The sequence below is a fragment of the Gymnoscopelus microlampas genome, assembly GCF_963454915.1.
Source record: "Gymnoscopelus microlampas genome assembly, chromosome: 14".
NCBI classification, from domain to species: Eukaryota; Metazoa; Chordata; class Actinopteri; order Myctophiformes; family Myctophidae; genus Gymnoscopelus; species Gymnoscopelus microlampas.
In genome coordinates, this window is record NC_139951.1 from 1,502,289 (window position 1) to 1,519,684 (window position 17,396).

Below are 17,396 nucleotides of genomic sequence, written 5' to 3' on the forward strand. Positions count from 1 at the left end.
ACCATAATTGGAAAAACAACAGGATCAGACTGAGTAAATGTTGCAGTGGATGATAAAGCAGTGGACTCTCATCTCCCACCAAGTGGCAGCAGGGTTCACCACACATGATAAAGGCCAGTTTTACACACCATTCATTCAGTTTAGATTGAACATGAAAAGTCTCCATTGAAGTGTGTGTGTGGGCCCCAGGCTGCATGTGGGCTTGTTTTTTGCAAAGTCGACCGTGTGATTCAACCACGGGTTTGACTTTGATGTTTGTCCAGCCAATTAGGACACACCGTGTGTGTGTGTGTGTGTGTGTGCGCGCGCGCATGCGTGTGCTTGCGTGTGAGCGAGCGTGCGTGCGTGCGTGCGTGCGTGTCTGCCTGTATAAACCTAATTCTGTTTCCAGCCTACCAGTGCATATACAGAAGGCTCTCAGACCCTTTCACGTGTTCCACATTTTGTTATGTGTCGCCTTAAAATGGATCCAATTCTCTTTTTTCCTCTCCTCATCAATCTGCATAGTATAGTACAATGCACCACAATGGCAGAGCAAAAGCAAAAAAAGTGTTTTCCAAATGTATTAAAAACTAAATTATTCAGACCCGTCTCTTACTGTAGTACTTGATTAAAGCACACTTGACAGCAATGACAGACCTCCAGTCTTCTTGAGAATGCGTGCGTGCCTGCGTGCAACGAGAGAGATCCCACAAGCTTTTACACACTTTTCTTTTGGATGTTTCTCCCATTCTTCTTTGCAGAATCGTTCCAGCTCACATATAAGTGATATGTACTGTATAGCTTAATAAGATTGATGAGAAGAAAGATTTACATTGATCCATTTTCAGAGGAGTCTGAAACAACAAAATGTGGAAAACTCGAATGGGCCTGAGAATGTTCCACATGTACTGTATACATTTTATGTAATTATATATGTATATTGGATATTATGTGCACATGATGATATTGTCACCTTCCTAAACTAATGGCCTACGTTTCTCTTTTTTTTTTTTCAGAAAATAAATAAAAAACTGATCCAAAACAAAACTATATGATATTTCTTAATCATGTCACCGAAAACGTTTATAACAAATTATCTAAATGAGTTACCATATTTACTTACAAATTTCAAATTACAAAGCCTTATAAGCTATATATTTCTGGAATGCATAGTAGCTGAAACTCCACAAGATATACCACCTGTAACAATCGCCCTTTTACTTTCAAGGGAAAATTATTAACTAAAGGAAATACAACAGGATCGGCAGGTTTTTAACTTAAATACTTCATATAATAAAGCCACAAAATAAATAATTGACAACTCAAATGGTAGACAAATAATACACCTCGGGTTTATACTAGGTTTATGTCCCTGTATCTCTTTCCCTAATATAGGGAAAGAGCCCTGTATAGGGCTGAAGTGGTTAATGTACGTTTTGAAATAATATTCAAAATCTACAAAGTAACTAGTAAGTAAAGTTTTCAAATAATTGTGGTAGAGTAAAAGTAGAATATTTGGATCCGAGATGTAGTGGAGTAGAAGTAAAAGTATTGGAAATTGGGAATACTCAAGTAAATTACAAATACCTCAAAATTGTACTTAATAAGGGCATCATAAAGGGCATCTTTCCTGACTGGCACCGTTCCCTAGTAGGCTGCAGTCTAGTAAGTGTAAATGGTGAATATTTCAGGTTGCTGTTTGAATAAACAGTCCTCTAAGCCTAAGGATGCTGCTCAGATATTGCTTTGTTTCACTTAGCTGAGCCTATTACTCACACCATTGAAGGTTATTATTGTCTCCGCCAGGCCGAAAGGCATGGCGAGAGAGTATGTTTTACCCTCCGTCCGTCCGTCCGTGTGTGTGTGTGTGTGTGTGTGTGTCCTGTCTGTGTGTTACCAGCTAATCTCCGGCACCGTTGGCCCGGTCGCTGCGAAACTGTGCACACCCACTCCCTGGATGCCAATTCAGAACCTCTGCCCCACATTTTTCACATGGGCCTGTTATAGCGCCACCAGGAGGCCGATTTGTGCAAAACCCATTTTTTCCCATTACACCTACAGCTTTTAACCAAACGTCATGCAAATCGGTAGACAGTATCTCTATAGTCATGTGATCAACCCGGATCTGTCCGATTTCCCATATTGCATCCTCATTGGCTAAGGTTGGCTTCCAAAGTTTGCAGGATTGGTCCGTTTTGAACAAACTGCCTCAAATCATGAACGCAGCTTGCCATTTCCATAAAATTGCACACGCACATTCCCACTAGGCCGAGGAAGAATTGCCACTTGAACATTTTCAAATCAGCCTCATGGTGGCGCTATAACTGGCCGATTTGCATTTTTAACTATAACTGCACCGATCTGCGTGAAACTTTGCACGCACACTCCCTAGAGGCCAAGGAAAAACATTGGACTGCATTTTTCACATCTGCTTTTTACAGCGCCACCAGGAGGCCGACTTAAGTAAAATACATTTTTGGAGATTATTCCTTCAGATTCTGTCCAAAAAACACGCAAATTGGTACACTGCATCTCCATAGTCATGTGATTCTGATGGATCTGTCCGATATTTCATATTCCATCCTATTTGGCTTGCAGTGGCTTCCAAAGTTTGCAGGATTGGTCAGTTTTAAACAAAATGCCTCAAAACATGAATGCAGTGTGCAATTTCCGTGAAAGTTTGCCTGCAGATTCCCACTAGGCCGAGGAAGAAATACCCCCCTTTTCACATTCACATTGGCCTTTATAGCGCCACTGTTATGGAAAAATTGATAACTTATGCCAAGTATCGGATTCCCACAAAAAGCAGAAGTTCGAGAAGTGTTGAGACACAATCACCATTTATTCAGGAGATCCCCGTCTGCTCCACACACCAACGTATGTAGACCAGCCTTTTCCTTACAGTTTGCTACCTCTTTTATACAAGTCAAGAGGGAAAAATAGACTCAAATGAAGTGGTCACACATGCTCTAATATGGACATAAGGAAAGAAATAGACATCACACTTCATACCTTAAAAGGACATTTCTCCAGAGAGCAAGGAGGAAACACTATTGTAAACCTATGACAGGTGACATGGGCCTGTCACCTACACAGCTGTTCTCTGAGAATGAGAGTTAACCAGAATTAGCCTAAATATAATTAGAATTTGTCAGGCTGCCATAACAGTCCCTCCTTTGACTATATCTCATAGTCACTTAGACAGTATGACATTCTAAATATTTTCAAAATTCTTCACCACCCTTCACTTATCTGACCACAAGTCTAGGCGAAAACCTTATTATCTTAATATCTTTTGTATTGATTTTAAAGGAAATTCCTAAACGGCCCTCGTTGCTTTTTTACAACTTTTGTCTCTTTTTTTTTTTTGAGCGACCACCATCTGGCCTGTAGTCAGTGGAAGGGAGAAGCATGTCAGTCATCACACAAAGAAAATAAAACACTCCACATCTAACTTAAAATCAACCCACATCTACAAAATACACACACACAAAACAAAAAAACATTTCCATCCAGCCCTTCTTCCCCACAGCTTAAATAATATCGTTATTGTTGAATGGTGGCACCCACTGTGGTCCTGGCCGCACCACCACCTCAGGTGATGGTCCAAAGATTTTTGCCATTACTGCTTTAATGCAAGCAGAGATGCACAAAAACACCAAAAATAGCACAATTATGGTAGTGACAATCAAGACCAGAGTACGTGTCAACGTGTTCCCAATCCCCCCAAACCAATTTTCGAAAATCCCCCAGAATTCTCCTCCGTGATTTTTGTGCAGTTCACTTACACCAGCTAAGGTATCCTCATGTAATTTGGTAATTGCCTTTGTAGGGTCACTTACAAAACTGCAGCATTCCATTTCTATAACTCGGCAAGTTCCACCCTGACTGGCAAGCATGATATCTAAAGCCATCCTGTTTTGCAAAGAAATCGTTTTAATTTCATTCACCTCAGTTGCCAGTGCCCCTATGGCTGCATCTGAATCATTCATGTGTCTTTCCAGTACCGTAGACAAGGCCTCCAATTCGTTTTGAGTGTTATAGGTTCCATAATTTGGTATAATTACCCCTAATACTTTTTGCCACCAGGACAGTGTCCTTTTTTTACGACTAGTTTTTCTCAAATTCTGTGAGTATGCAGCTTGAATCTCGGTACCACTTACACGCCTGATCATTGGGATGATGTGAGCCAAATAGCACGTCCCCTGGCTGTTAACTGGAAGGTGCGTGTATGCTTTATCTCCACACACTGCATATACCTTTTCTGGCAGATAGGAAGGACGGCTAAGGTTGGTTAGCATTAGTGTCCCTTTTTCACAGGAACTTTTACCTACAAGTACATTATTATTTTTGTTCTGGTTCTGATGCCCAGAGAAACAATATTTTACATTTGTTCCCTGCATGATGGGGATAGTATTACATATGGATGAGGACCGGAAGGTCACCTTAGTCTGCTTTTGCTCCTGACAGTTATTAAGGCCGCATTCAAGGCTTCCTATTTTGAATTCCATTGTGACAGGGAAATAAAAGATTTCCGAATCACAAGTAATGCTAGCACTGGATTTTGTCCGTACACATTTAATTAGTTCAGAATTGGCTTGTACATCCTGCATGGTGCAATTAGTCTGAACATGAATTGTTTTCAACCCCACCACAATTTTAGTAGCATTGTTCCTCTGCAACCGGGAGCTAGTCTGAAATGTCCCTATTCTGTGAACCACAGTTTTATTGAACCCAAACGGTACCTGGAAAGTCACTTTATTCACTTCTGCTGCTAAGAAATCTAGCACCTCCTTGTATTGGCTCCATGGGTTGCTTGTAACAAACTCCTCGACTGTCCTGTATCTACTCCCAAGGGGGTTTACAGTGAGGTTCTTCCCTCCATAACATTCGGAGTCCCAATCCCAAAGTAGATTGTTTTGGCCCAAACCTTGCCAGTTGTAACGGTGCCATTCTCTTCGGATGAAGTTTTAAGGTTGTTTATTCGGAAGATTGTAGCAGAGAGACAGCATACAGCAACAATGAGGAGCAGGGCTCCAGCCCTGCTCCAGCAGCCCATCGGGGCACAAGCCTCCCAAACACCCATGTTACACAGTCTTTATACCCCACATTGTACCAATGATACTATCCTAAATAGTCATATAAGGTATGTACTAATTATAAGAGAGACAAATACACAGTTAAGGATGCTCTCCTAAATGGTCATAGAAGGTCTGGACTAAAGATAAGAGAGACGCAAACATAGTTACACAAATACACATAGCTGACACAGTGAATGTAGCATGGGAGATCCAGATCAGCTGTTAGATTGACAGCTGTAGTTGAGAAAAGTGGTTGACTCGACTAAAGAACCCTGCTGTGTGACTACTATTCTAGGGCCAAAATATAGATAGATACATAGAAGATACTGAACAGGTTGGCATTCTAAAATAGCCATTACATTCCAGAATTTTTTGTTTTTGTACATGAATAATCATATTCATGTACAACCGACAGGAGATTTTTAGAATGACAAAGCTATATATTTTCTCAACCATTTACTGTATGATCAATCAGACAAAAATCTCAGGAGACAGCAGGACGTGCGACTTAAAACTGATGCATAATTGCCTGACACAGAAGGCATCACTGACTCTGCCGTTAACCTAATCATAATATCCAAAGTGGATCTACTTGTTTAGGTTTGAGAGTTTTGAGAGCTTCTCACTCAATTTTGTATACAATTTAGTATAATGTCAAATCTATCTCTGTTTGTACCTTAAATCTCTGTTTCTCAAGGCTGAGGGCATTTACCAATTCTATGCACTATTTAAGTACAGTTGTTTACCATTTCTCATAAATGGAAGGACTCCCACCTCGGACTCTCCGTCTACACGGACTATGTACAGTTCCTGTACAGTTTTTTTCCAGATTCTCTCTGAATGGACTCACACCATAATTGATTTTCACCCTTCCAGACGTTGATTTGCCAGAGATTAGGCAGTACGAAGAAATATTTTAAACATTAGTTATCGAATATAGTTTTCCAGTCTTCATGGCTCTTTCCTCCATCTTCACTTGGCGTACGGGTCCATTTGGTTATGTCTCTGACAGCGAGCTCTGACAGCAAGCTCCACTCGGCTAGTGGTTCTCAAATCCAGCATGTTTTTCTGTGGCTAGTCCTCCTGCAGTGGCAAAGTCTCTTGGTGGTTGACCAGGTGTCGGTTTCGTCACCTCCGCTGTTGCATGGTGTCATTGTTGATGTTGCTGGTGCTGCATCTCATGGCTGCAGCTCTGCTACTTTCCTCTGCGGCTTGAAGCTGTTCCCTTGATGTCATCACAGAGTAGATTTATCTGCGAGGTTCCAATCGTGTAGTTTGTTGAAGAAGCTGCAATGAGAAGCGTGAATCCAGGTATCCCTCTCAGCTACTTTCACCGCGGTCGGAGTGATGAGAAGAACTTGGTAAGGCCCCGTCCACCGAGGTTGATACCAGTACTGTCGTCTCAGGTCCTTCACCACGATCCAATCGCCAGGTTCCAAGCTGTGCAACTGTCCTGCTTTTGGGTCTGGAAGCTCTGCTTTGAAAAAATCTTCTTCCCAAAAAAATCCTTCACCCTTAAGTTCTTTTGATCCAGTATCCATAATCATAATTATGTTTATGATGATGAAATATGAATCCGGCCGACAACGCCAACTGTTATGGAAAAATTGATAACTTATGCCAAGTATCGGATTCCCACAAAAAGCAGAAGTTCGAGAAGTGTTGAGACACAATCACCATTTATTCAGGAGATCCCCGTCTGCTCCACACACCAACGTATGTAGACCAGCCTTTTCCTTACAGTTTGCTACCTCTTTTATACAAGTCAAGAGGGAAAAATAGACTCAAATGAAGTGGTCACACATGCTCTAATATGGACATAAGGAAAGAAATAGACATCACACTTCATACCTTAAAAGGACATTTCTCCAGAGAGCAAGGAGGAAACACTATTGTAAACCTATGACAGGTGACATGGGCCTGTCACCTACACAGCTGTTCTCTGAGAATGAGAGTTAACCAGAATTAGCCTAAATATAATTAGAATTTGTCACCAGCACCACCAGCAGGTCTAATTTAGCAAAACACATTTTTGGAACAAAATGCCTCAAATCATGAATGCAGTGTCCCATTGAAAGGCCTAAGAAGAAATGCCACCCTTTTCACATTGGCCTATTATAGCGCCACCAGGAGGCCACAATAACCTACCTGACCTGGCGGAGACCTGTGCTCCGAGGAGCACTTTTTCTAGTTCACCCGTGTTTCCAGTTCTTTGAGTAGACGGAGAGAAACTGATTCTCATTGAGAGCAATCCTAAGTAATGTATCCCTCCATGGGAGAGAGAATGTGTCATTATTCTCTCCACTGTCTTATACGTCCATGTTAGGGCTGCAACTATATATTTTATTAGATTTATTGAATAATAAGCACTTTTTAATGTTTTTATATACCAACAATATTTGTTTTAAATCAGGGGTCTTCAACAGGGGTCCGGGACCCCTAGGGGGTCCTCAGAGTTACGACAGGGGGTCCGCCAAATCTTTGTGTGATATGATTTTTTATTTTTACATTAAAGGGTAAGACCACTTTGGTAGAGGTTTGGGTTGTGTAGTTACCTTGCCATGATGTAACTCCAAAGGTGGACAAGAAATAAAAAATAATTGCTCCATTGCTTAGAAATTGATAATTCAAAATATGCTCCTCATTGACTTACATTGTACGGTAAAACTGCTCTCAAAGTCACTCTTTTAGCACAAAAACAAACGCAAACAAAGTTGATTCAGACAATATAGAACATCACCAAACCCAGTACTGTTTTTTTTTAAATAAAAATGTCAACTTCCTGTTGATTTTGCCATTTTTAATAAGTAGAAAACCCGGACTGGATCGGCGGATCCGGATCCAGATCTTCAAATAGTAAAATCAACAGGAAGTTGACATTTTTATTAAAAAAACAAACAGTACTGGGTTTGGTGATGCTCTATATTGTCTGAATCAGCTATGTTTGGGTTCATTTATGTGCTAAAAGAGTGACTTTGAGAGCTGTTTTACCGTACAATGTAAGTCAATGAGGAGCATATTTGAATTATCAATTTCTAATCAATGGAGCAATTATTTTTGATTTCTTGCCCACCTTTGGAGTTACATCATGGCAATGTAAATACACAACCCAAACCTCTACCAAAGTGGTCTTACCCTTTAACCACTTAACCCTAGCATCCCTTTTCAAAAATAGTTGATCTACAAGCTCACAACGCCTCGCGCTGCGAGGCGTTGTGAGTTTGTAGATCGGCTATTTTTGGCAAAGAGTTGTAGGTGTGTAGAGGGAAAAAAGAGCAGCAAAAGTGAATAGTATACAATATAGAGGGGGTCCCTGCTTCATCTCTGTCTCAGCTAGGGGGTCCTTGGCCTGAAAAAGTTGAAGACCCCTGTTTTAAATAATTGATGTATTCAATTAGCCTGATTAACTGATATCTATTTGACACTTTATTGTACAATGGTGCCACACACAAAAATAGCCGTTCTACAAGCTCACGACGTGTCATGATGCGACACATTTTGAGCTTGCAGGGCGGTTATTTTCATAATTGATTACAATTATGAAAAAAGATTACATTGATCCGTTCAATTAACTGTTGCACCCCTTGTACGTTTGACAATCTCACGACTACAATAAGTGAGTGCTGTTGAATACATTTTTGTTTGTTTGTTTGTCTGTTTGCTTGCTTGTTTTACTGTGGGAGGTTGTGTTTGAGAGCTGTGTTTACTGCACATGAGCTTGTTATCTTTCTACCAACGTGAGAAAAAGATGCATTAATCCACTGCTAAAGACAACACAATAAGAGAGAGAGAGAAAATCTGCATGATTTTCTCATGATGTTTGTGTGTGTGTGTGTGTGTGTGTGTGTGTGTGTGTGTGTGTGTGTGTGTGTGTGTGTGTGTGTGTGTGTGTGTGTGTGTGTGTGTGTGTGTGTGTGTGTGTGTGTGTGCGTGCGTGTGCGTGCGTGTGTGTGTGTGTGTGAGAGAACAATTGCTTCTATTATCGCATTGCAACTTTCCAGAAATAGAAAGCCGGCAGTTTCTATTAGCTTAGATTCCCCATCGATGATGTCACTGGTAGACAGGATTCTGAACTGTCCACAGTCCTCCTCTGAGACACTGAGTAGACAAAAATGCTACCATTTTATCATGAGTATTAGTGAGGACCAATTATATGAAGACAGGTTGAAAATTTAAGTTAAAGACAGGGTGCCGTGATTTTCAGATTCCCACAAAGTACACATTTTTGACTTAAGTAAAAGTGGAAATACTCTGTTGCTCTGTTAGAAGTAAAAGTCCGGAATTCAAAATGTACTTGAGTAAAAGCACAAAGTATTGGCATCAAAGTGTACTTAAAGTACCATTATGCAGAATGTCCCATTTCAAGTTTTCAAATGTATACAAATCTTTTGAAAATACAATGCGATGCGACGCATTGTGAGCTTGTAGATCTGCTATTTTTAAATAATAATCAAAATCTACAATGTAACTTTTCATTTCAAATAAATGTAGTGGAGTAAAAGTACAATATTTGGATCCGAGATGTAGTGGAATAGAAATAAAAGTATTGGAAATTGGAAATACTCAAGTAAAGTACAAATACCTAAACATTGTACTTAACAAATTGTGTGCCAGAGGTTTATTATAATAGGATACGCTCAGTGCCAGCATATCTTCCATCCACTTACGTTGATATGTTTCGTGCTGTAGAAGCCCCGACGCGGAAGTGCATGTAAACAAGCGTGCGTGCGAGACGGCGGAGGGTCCCGACTAACGCCTGAACAATAATATGGCGATCCTCCATTGCAGAGTGATCGCCGATCGAAAACGGCTCGCTTCCACCACGTTAAAAAGAAATGGAGATATTAAGCTTTTAGTCAAGGAGTTAACATTGGAGCGGTCGAGCGGAAGCATTTTTGACATGGATCCACATCCGGCCTCTCCTTCTCAGAGACTCCTTGGATGATCCCAAAGTTTCGTTAGAGCGCCCCACGTGGGCCCCACGTATAAAAAAGAAAAAAATGACGCATGGCTTCTCAAAAACGGTCCGGACCGTTTATGGCATTCAATGTGTTAAATACAGTACTTAAGTAAATGTACTTAGTTACTTTCCACCACTGGCCCAGGAGGTAGAAAGGGCCGCTTGAATGTCCCCAGTTGGAGAGGACAGTGTGATGACTCCATCTGCTTTCCAGTCCTTGAATGGAGCAGATTGCCTTGGCTGTCACTTTCCCCACTCCCACACTAACAGATTGCCTTGTATGGGTCAAGGTGTGGCCTAGAAGATGGAACAGGCAACGTGCACAGATTTGTTCTCTCTCTCCCAGACACACGACAAGTTTGCACATGCTCTCATCACATCACGCACACACGCACACGCACACGCACACGCACACGCACACGCACACGCACACGCACACGCACACGCACACGCACACGCACATGCACACGCACTCACACTCACACACACACACCCGTGAGCAAACGAGTGCACTCGTACATGATTGTGCACTTGCACACAGACACAGACACTGACACACACACAACGTCAATACAGCAGGCGGTGGCATACGTGCTTGTTTTTGGGGATTCAATAATTCAATGTCAGAGTGGTGACCCGACGACTGGTAATATTGTCCCCGTTCTCATCCTGTAAAGGAGAAGTGTGCCCTAGGCGTTTTATTACCGTTATTTGTGGGTCGGCTGTCTAACGGGAAAATGGTACTACCTCCTCTTTTGGCCTCCTGAAAGGTGAGTTTTTAAGGCTCTTTTAAATGAGCCCAGCGAACTGCATTTTTTGAGGGATGGGGTTAGACAATTCCAATCCTGGGTGGCAGTGCTGTAGAAGGAGAATTTGTCCATGTTTGTTTTATGGGTGGGTGGTACCAAATTGTTGTTAACGCTCCCTCTGGTAGCGTGACTGCGGGTGTCGCTAACCTTTTGGAGGTATTTACTCAGATATGCGGGAATAGGGGACATATCGGGCAAATTTGCATTTACAATTTTGAAGACCAGTCCCAGTTTAGTTGTTTAACCCTGTCTTCCACCCTGAGCCAGCCTAGGCTGGCAAAATGGGTGGGAGAGAGGTGGGTCATGGGCCCCAGTCCGAGGAGTAGCCGAATCAGGAGTCTTTGGTGCTTGGATATATATATAGTTTGTTCTTGTATATATCTGTTGTGTGTGGACCGTCTGATGTCGGTGCACTGTTACTGTCAGAATGGTGGTGACAGCTCCAAAAATGTATCTTTTGGACACAGCCCCTAATAAAGCCGATTCACTGTACCTAAAAACAACTCGAGGGGAAATACACTGGTCGTAATGGAATAATAAAGATCCTCTCTTCGATACTAAAGAAAATACGTTTTTTGACATTGCTGGTTGTTTGGCTCGTAAAGCAGCCCATAATGCGGTAGTTGAAACTATAATGCAACTCAAACGGACCCTCGAGAGGATGAATTGCAAAGCCGTTCATCTTGGTTTTATCACCCGGATGATGCTTAAACACAGTCTGGCAGACTGTGAGAGCTGTGAGAATAACACCTACTTTTAACATTTTTTTCTCCCCAATTTAGTTGTTATAACAATTAATTCCTCCCCACACACAATTGTGTGTTGACACTGCAATATAGAGCTATTTACCACTGTTACTGAACAAACACTCTAGCAATGAGTACTATCAGAATAGAGCTGTTTAACACTTCTTTTAACCAAAGAAAATCACTTACCCTACCTTTAAGTTTAATCTGAAACACTATTTTAAACAATATAGAGGGGGTCCCTGCTTCATCTCTCTCTCTCTCTCTCTCTCTCTCTCTCTCTCTCTCTCTCTCTCTCTCTCTCTCTCTCTCTCTCTCTCTCTGTCTCTCTCTCTCTCTCTCTCTCTCTCTCTCTCTCTCTCTCTCTCTCTCTCTCTCTCTGTCTCTCTCTCTCTCTCTCTCTCTCTCTCTCTCTCTCTCTCTCTCTCTCTCTCTCTCTCTCTCTCTCTCTCAGCTATGGGGTCCTTGGCCTGAAAAACATTGAAGAGCCCTGCTCTACACCATGTACTGTATACACCACTGCTGTGTGTTGGTGTGTTTGTGCACTCATCCACGCAGCAGTGGGAGAGTATGTTTTTCTTTCTTCTTTATCTGAGTGGGAACAGCGGTTTGTGAGATGACAGAGAAGTAGTGTGTGTGTGTGTGTGTGTTCAGAGACACACGGAGGAGGAGATGGATAGACTATCCTCTCTGTTCTCCTGTAACTCCACTACAGATGTATCGATGATGATACCCGAGCCATCCTTTCTTACTCTCAAACGAGACGAGGGGATGCGGTCAGGATCGATTTGTCCAATATTAGACGCATCGCATGCGTTTATCCGCACCGCAGAGTGAAATTGGCAAACGGCTCAGATGTACTGCGAACGCCGGCAATTGAAAGTATCGAACCGTGTCGTGCACATGCACGGATGTGCATGCGTGCTTGAACGCGTTCGCCTCGATTCATGCAGAGCCAAGTACCCAAATGGCTACTTATTTGCATAACTGGTTTACAGGTGAGCGTGCAAATGTGTCCTCACTCCTCACGTGCACGGTATATAAGCAACGCAACATTTTGGCTTACAGTACGGCTGCTGCCAGTACCCTATCGGCACACAACACAACATGCACGCAGCGGTGGGAAAAGTACTCAAATTCTTTACTTAAGTAAAAGTATCAATACTGCAATATAAAAAATACTCTGTTACAACTAAAAGTCCAGAATTAAAAATTTAAAAGTACAAAAGTATTGGCATTAAAATGTACTTAAAGTACCAAAAGTAAAAGTACTAAATATTTGAAAATAGCCTAGGTATAAAATAGTTCTACAGTGGTTAATGTGTGTTTTATAATATAAAAATGTATAGTTGTAAAGTAACTAGTAACTAAAGTTTTCAAATAATTGTAGTGGAGTAAAAGTACAATATTTGCCTATGAGATATAGTGGAGTAGAAGTAAAAGTATAGACAATTGAAAATACTCCAGTAAAGAAAAAGTACCTAAAAATTGTACTTATGTACAGTACTTGAGTAAATGTACTTAGTTACTTTACACCACTGCTCGCAACTTGCGCGTGACATCATTAAAATAACGATCCGATCATCTGCCAGTAAAAATCACGATTACAACCTTGCTAACAACACACACACACACCCTAATTACTCTCAGTCAGTCACTCTCCTCTATCTCTCTCTTCTCTCTCTCTCTCTCTCCAAACACATCTGATGCTTTGAAGTTTGCAATCAGTTCAGTTGAATGGAGGTCTGCGTCTTTATAATGCTGCTCTCTCTATATATTTTATTTATAAGACATGTTTGATCTAAAGTTAGAGTAAGACGACTGTAAGGAGAGAACGTCCAGAAGAAAGCTTTCAAGCTTAAAGAAGGCAGTACAATCATCTACTATGAAAGATTCTTCTTCATAATAATCCACATACTGGATGTACGTAATTCCATGAACAGTGGATTAATTTGACTGTCGAGCAGCTCAAAATAGCAGATCTACAAGCTCTACAAGCTCACATCGCGACGTGTTGTGAGCTTGTAGATCTGCTATTTTCAAATAGCCTATGTATAAAATAGGCCTAAAGTGGTTAATGTATTCGTTATAATATAATGATTTATATCTGCAAAGTAACTAGCATCTAAAGTTTTCAAATAATTGTAGTGGAGTAAAAGTACAATATTTGCCTCTGAGATGTAGTGGAGTAGAAGTAAGAGTAGTGAAAACTGGAAATACTCCAGTAAAGTAAAAAAAAAAAACTCAAAATTGTACTTAAGTAAATGTACTTAGTTACTTTTCACCACTGCTTGCATGCGCTGCACAAAGGCTGAAACGCAGCCCTATGAATGCAGCCCTTACTAAAGTGCCAAACGAATAGCATCTCAGTGCTTCAAGTGCGATTTGCACTTATTTTAAATGGTAATATCATTCATACATTTGGCTCCAACTCAGCCCCATTCTATGCAAATGAGTGATGACATTGCAAAAAAAGTTCAATTCACAAATGTTCACACGCTGTTAGAATGAAAATGATCAGTGTCTTCAGAGAGTTGGTGGGAACTGAAGCTCATTGATAAGAAATCTCACACACAAACTTTAAACTGATCGCAACAGCTGTGATTGTAGCCATGGGCGTGTTCTGGAGCAGATATTTCCACCCTTCATTAGAGAGGTGTCAAACTCATTTGAAGTGGGCTGGATTCCTTGTGTGTGTTCATCACGCGTGCCTGAGTTTGTATATTCGCGGGAGAGCCGAAAGAGAGATTCATGCACAAACTTCACATGAGTAAAAGTATAAAAGTATTCACATTCAAATATACCTAAGTACTGAAAGTAAAAGTACTCATTTTGCAGAATGTCCCATTGCACACGTTTCGAAATGTATAAAAATGCTTTGAAAATAGCAGATCTACAAGCTCACAACGCGTCGCTTTGCGACCCGTTGTGAGCTTGTAGATAGCTTGTAGACATTTCCAAAAATATTCATATCAATTATTTTAAGCCTAGAATCAAGTCATCCAGGGTCCTGGTGAATCATGACCAAAAAACGTTTGATTCTGTGAAAAATAAAATTGAAAACGGCAAAACAAAGGGTATTTATTAAATATAGTATATCATATAATTAAATATAAAATAAATAAAAAATCACAGAAAAAAATGTTATGGTCATGATTCACCAGGACCCTGGATGGCTTGATTCTAGGCTTAAATTAATTGATATACATATTTTTGGAAATGTCAATGGGAAACATACATTGACTATTTTGAAGTGGAACCAGAAAATGTCCGCCACTGCTATGCCCTATATGACATGTAAAAAGTGACATTCTGTATGCATTAAGCTCCTAAATGATATTTTTGTCCTCGTCCCTCCAGTTCCAGCCAACATCTACAAAGTGTCAGAAGACATCAATGTGAACGAGGGCAGTAACGTGACACTCAGCTGTCTGGCCAGTGGCAGACCAGACCCTATCATCACATGGAGACTACTCAACCCTTCAGGTAAGAGAGGGAGAGGGACACCGTCGTTTTTATCCCACAGGGGGAATAGGCTCTATGCACAGCAGCCATATAATCACTTCCTTCCCAGGTGTTACCAATGATACTAATGAAGGCTCTGTTCCATTTAGTGTAGCACAGTGGTTGCCACGACCCCCATAACTCTGAGAGTGTACAAATGGAACCAAAAAAGGTTTCATTTGTACACTCTCAGAGCAATTTGGAAGCCCATGAGGGTCCCTGGACCACAACTGTAGACCCACTGGTGTAGCAGTGTTTCCAGTGAGCCAACATGCACAATATCAGCACCCTGACTCTGTTTGACCAGAATGGAACAGAGCCTTCATTAGTATCATTGGTAACACCTGTGAATGCCTTCACAATATGGCTGCTGTGAATAGAGCCTATTCAGCTTCACCAAGCTGATGGCTGGTGGTCATGATACTCAGGGGGAGCACTTCGACACATAGACCGGGGCTGGGAGTTGAACCAGGGACCTTCTGTTTTGCAGGCAGCCTCTCTACCCATAGAGAGGTCCATAGTTTAGTTGAGTATTGGTTATACATGCTGTGGTGATTTAAAATCGAGTTTTGGCTGTTTAGATGAAGTAGCTCCATCTGAGAGACGGTGGGGTCGTCGTTGGCGACTAGTTTCATAGAATAATGTAAGCTACTTTTGTTAGGTGCTTCAGGAGATTAGCATTGCTTTTACTAGATGTATGTATCCTACATATAATGAAAGACGGGGTGCCGTGATTTTCAGTGACCCCCCCCCCCCCAAAACATAATAATCAGGTATTATGGTTGTACTAGGAGGAAGATTTTTTTCAAAAAAGTGTACAGAAATTGTTAAAATTATGTTTTTATGTGGACACGCCTCCAGTTCATTAAGTATACCTGGTTCTCACCTTAGCACCTCCTCCACCACCTTAGCACCACCTGTCCTAGTCCCTCCTCCTCCTCATGCCCACACATGTTGTGTTATGATAATGAGGGGGAGGGTATATTTTTACTATGTCACTAAAGTGCTGTTTTTCTATTGGCACGTTTGAACCTCAAGGTTTCAGCCTCCAGGTAGAAACTCAAAATAGTCAGAGAAGACATAAAACACCATAAAAACACCACCAGGGGGCTTAAGTAAGTTCTATCAACCTCATAGACACATGAAAAACAGAAAAAGTGCAAAACCATGGCACCACCTCTTTAACGGAATGTCAGTCTGTCAGTAGTGCTTGGTTCTCCTCAGTGACTGTTGCAATTGCTCTGCACTTGCACATGGCCAGCATTCATCATTAGGAAATAATACCCACAGTGTGTGTGGGGACGTAACGTTGCGCGCGCGTGTGTGTGCTGGAACTGTTGCAGGTACCAACAGTCACTTTCCATGCCAGAGATACTGTCTGTGCACAGTGCATAATCCAAACTGCACTTATGGGTGCTCATATTCCCCGAAGGGTATGGTCTAGCAAATATAATTCATAAGTGCTGGTCATAATGCATTATAAACTCAGTGGAACAAAACATTATAACTACCAGGTAACACTTTACTTAAAGGCCGGGTCTATAATGCATTATAATCACATTTATAAAGCATTACGATGCATCATAATGCATTATAATGCACTTATATAATGCTTCATAACACTCGTAATAAATATGTATAATTATGCATAAAAACTTATATCAAATACACTTTATAACTAGTTAAGTTATGGTTGTTATAATGTGCTGTTCCACTGAGCTTATAATGCATTCATGACCAGCACTTATAATACATTATACACAATGCTATAAGTTGTCATACATGAGTATAAACAGTTATAACAAGTGTTATAATGCCTCATGAGCACATTATACAGTACATGTGATTGTAATGTCTGTCTGTCTAGTTTTATTTTATTTTTTTTGTTAGTTAGTTATCTCTCTCTAAATGACATTTTAGCCTTTGCATAATCTACAAGCTCAGAACGTGTCCTTCAATCAGCTGACCTAGGCTTCAGAGCTATCCATGGTGCTGAAATCTCTCCTCAGCTTCTTCTCATCCGTATGATCAGGTCCCATGCAACACTCCACTGTTTCCATAGTCTGGTATTTTTTACTCAAGTAAAAGTATCAATACAGCAATGTATGAATACTCTGTTACAAGTAAAAGTCCGGAATTCAAAATTTACGTGAGTAAAAGTACAAAAGTATTGGTATCAAAATCAGTGGTGGAAAAAAGTACTCAAATGTTTTACTTAAGTAAAAGTATCAATACTGCAATCTACAAGTACTCTGTTACAAGTAAAAGTCCGGAATTCAAAATGTACTTGAGTAAAAGTACAAAAGTATTGGTA

At 40.9% G+C, this 17,396-nt stretch overlaps 1 protein-coding gene across 1 annotated transcript in view; it reads left to right on the forward strand.

Annotated features, from left to right (window-relative positions):
* The window catches only part of LOC311059736 (limbic system-associated membrane protein-like), a gene marked incomplete at its 5' end in the record, with an annotated part of 159,693 nt that overhangs the window by 128,440 nt on the left and 13,857 nt on the right, over positions 1-17,396 (forward strand). Inside the window, one exon of the mRNA XM_084077777.1 lies at positions 14,939-15,064. Coding sequence (XP_083933903.1) covers positions 14,939-15,064 — 126 coding nt within the window. The remainder of the gene's footprint in view (positions 1-14,938; positions 15,065-17,396) is intronic.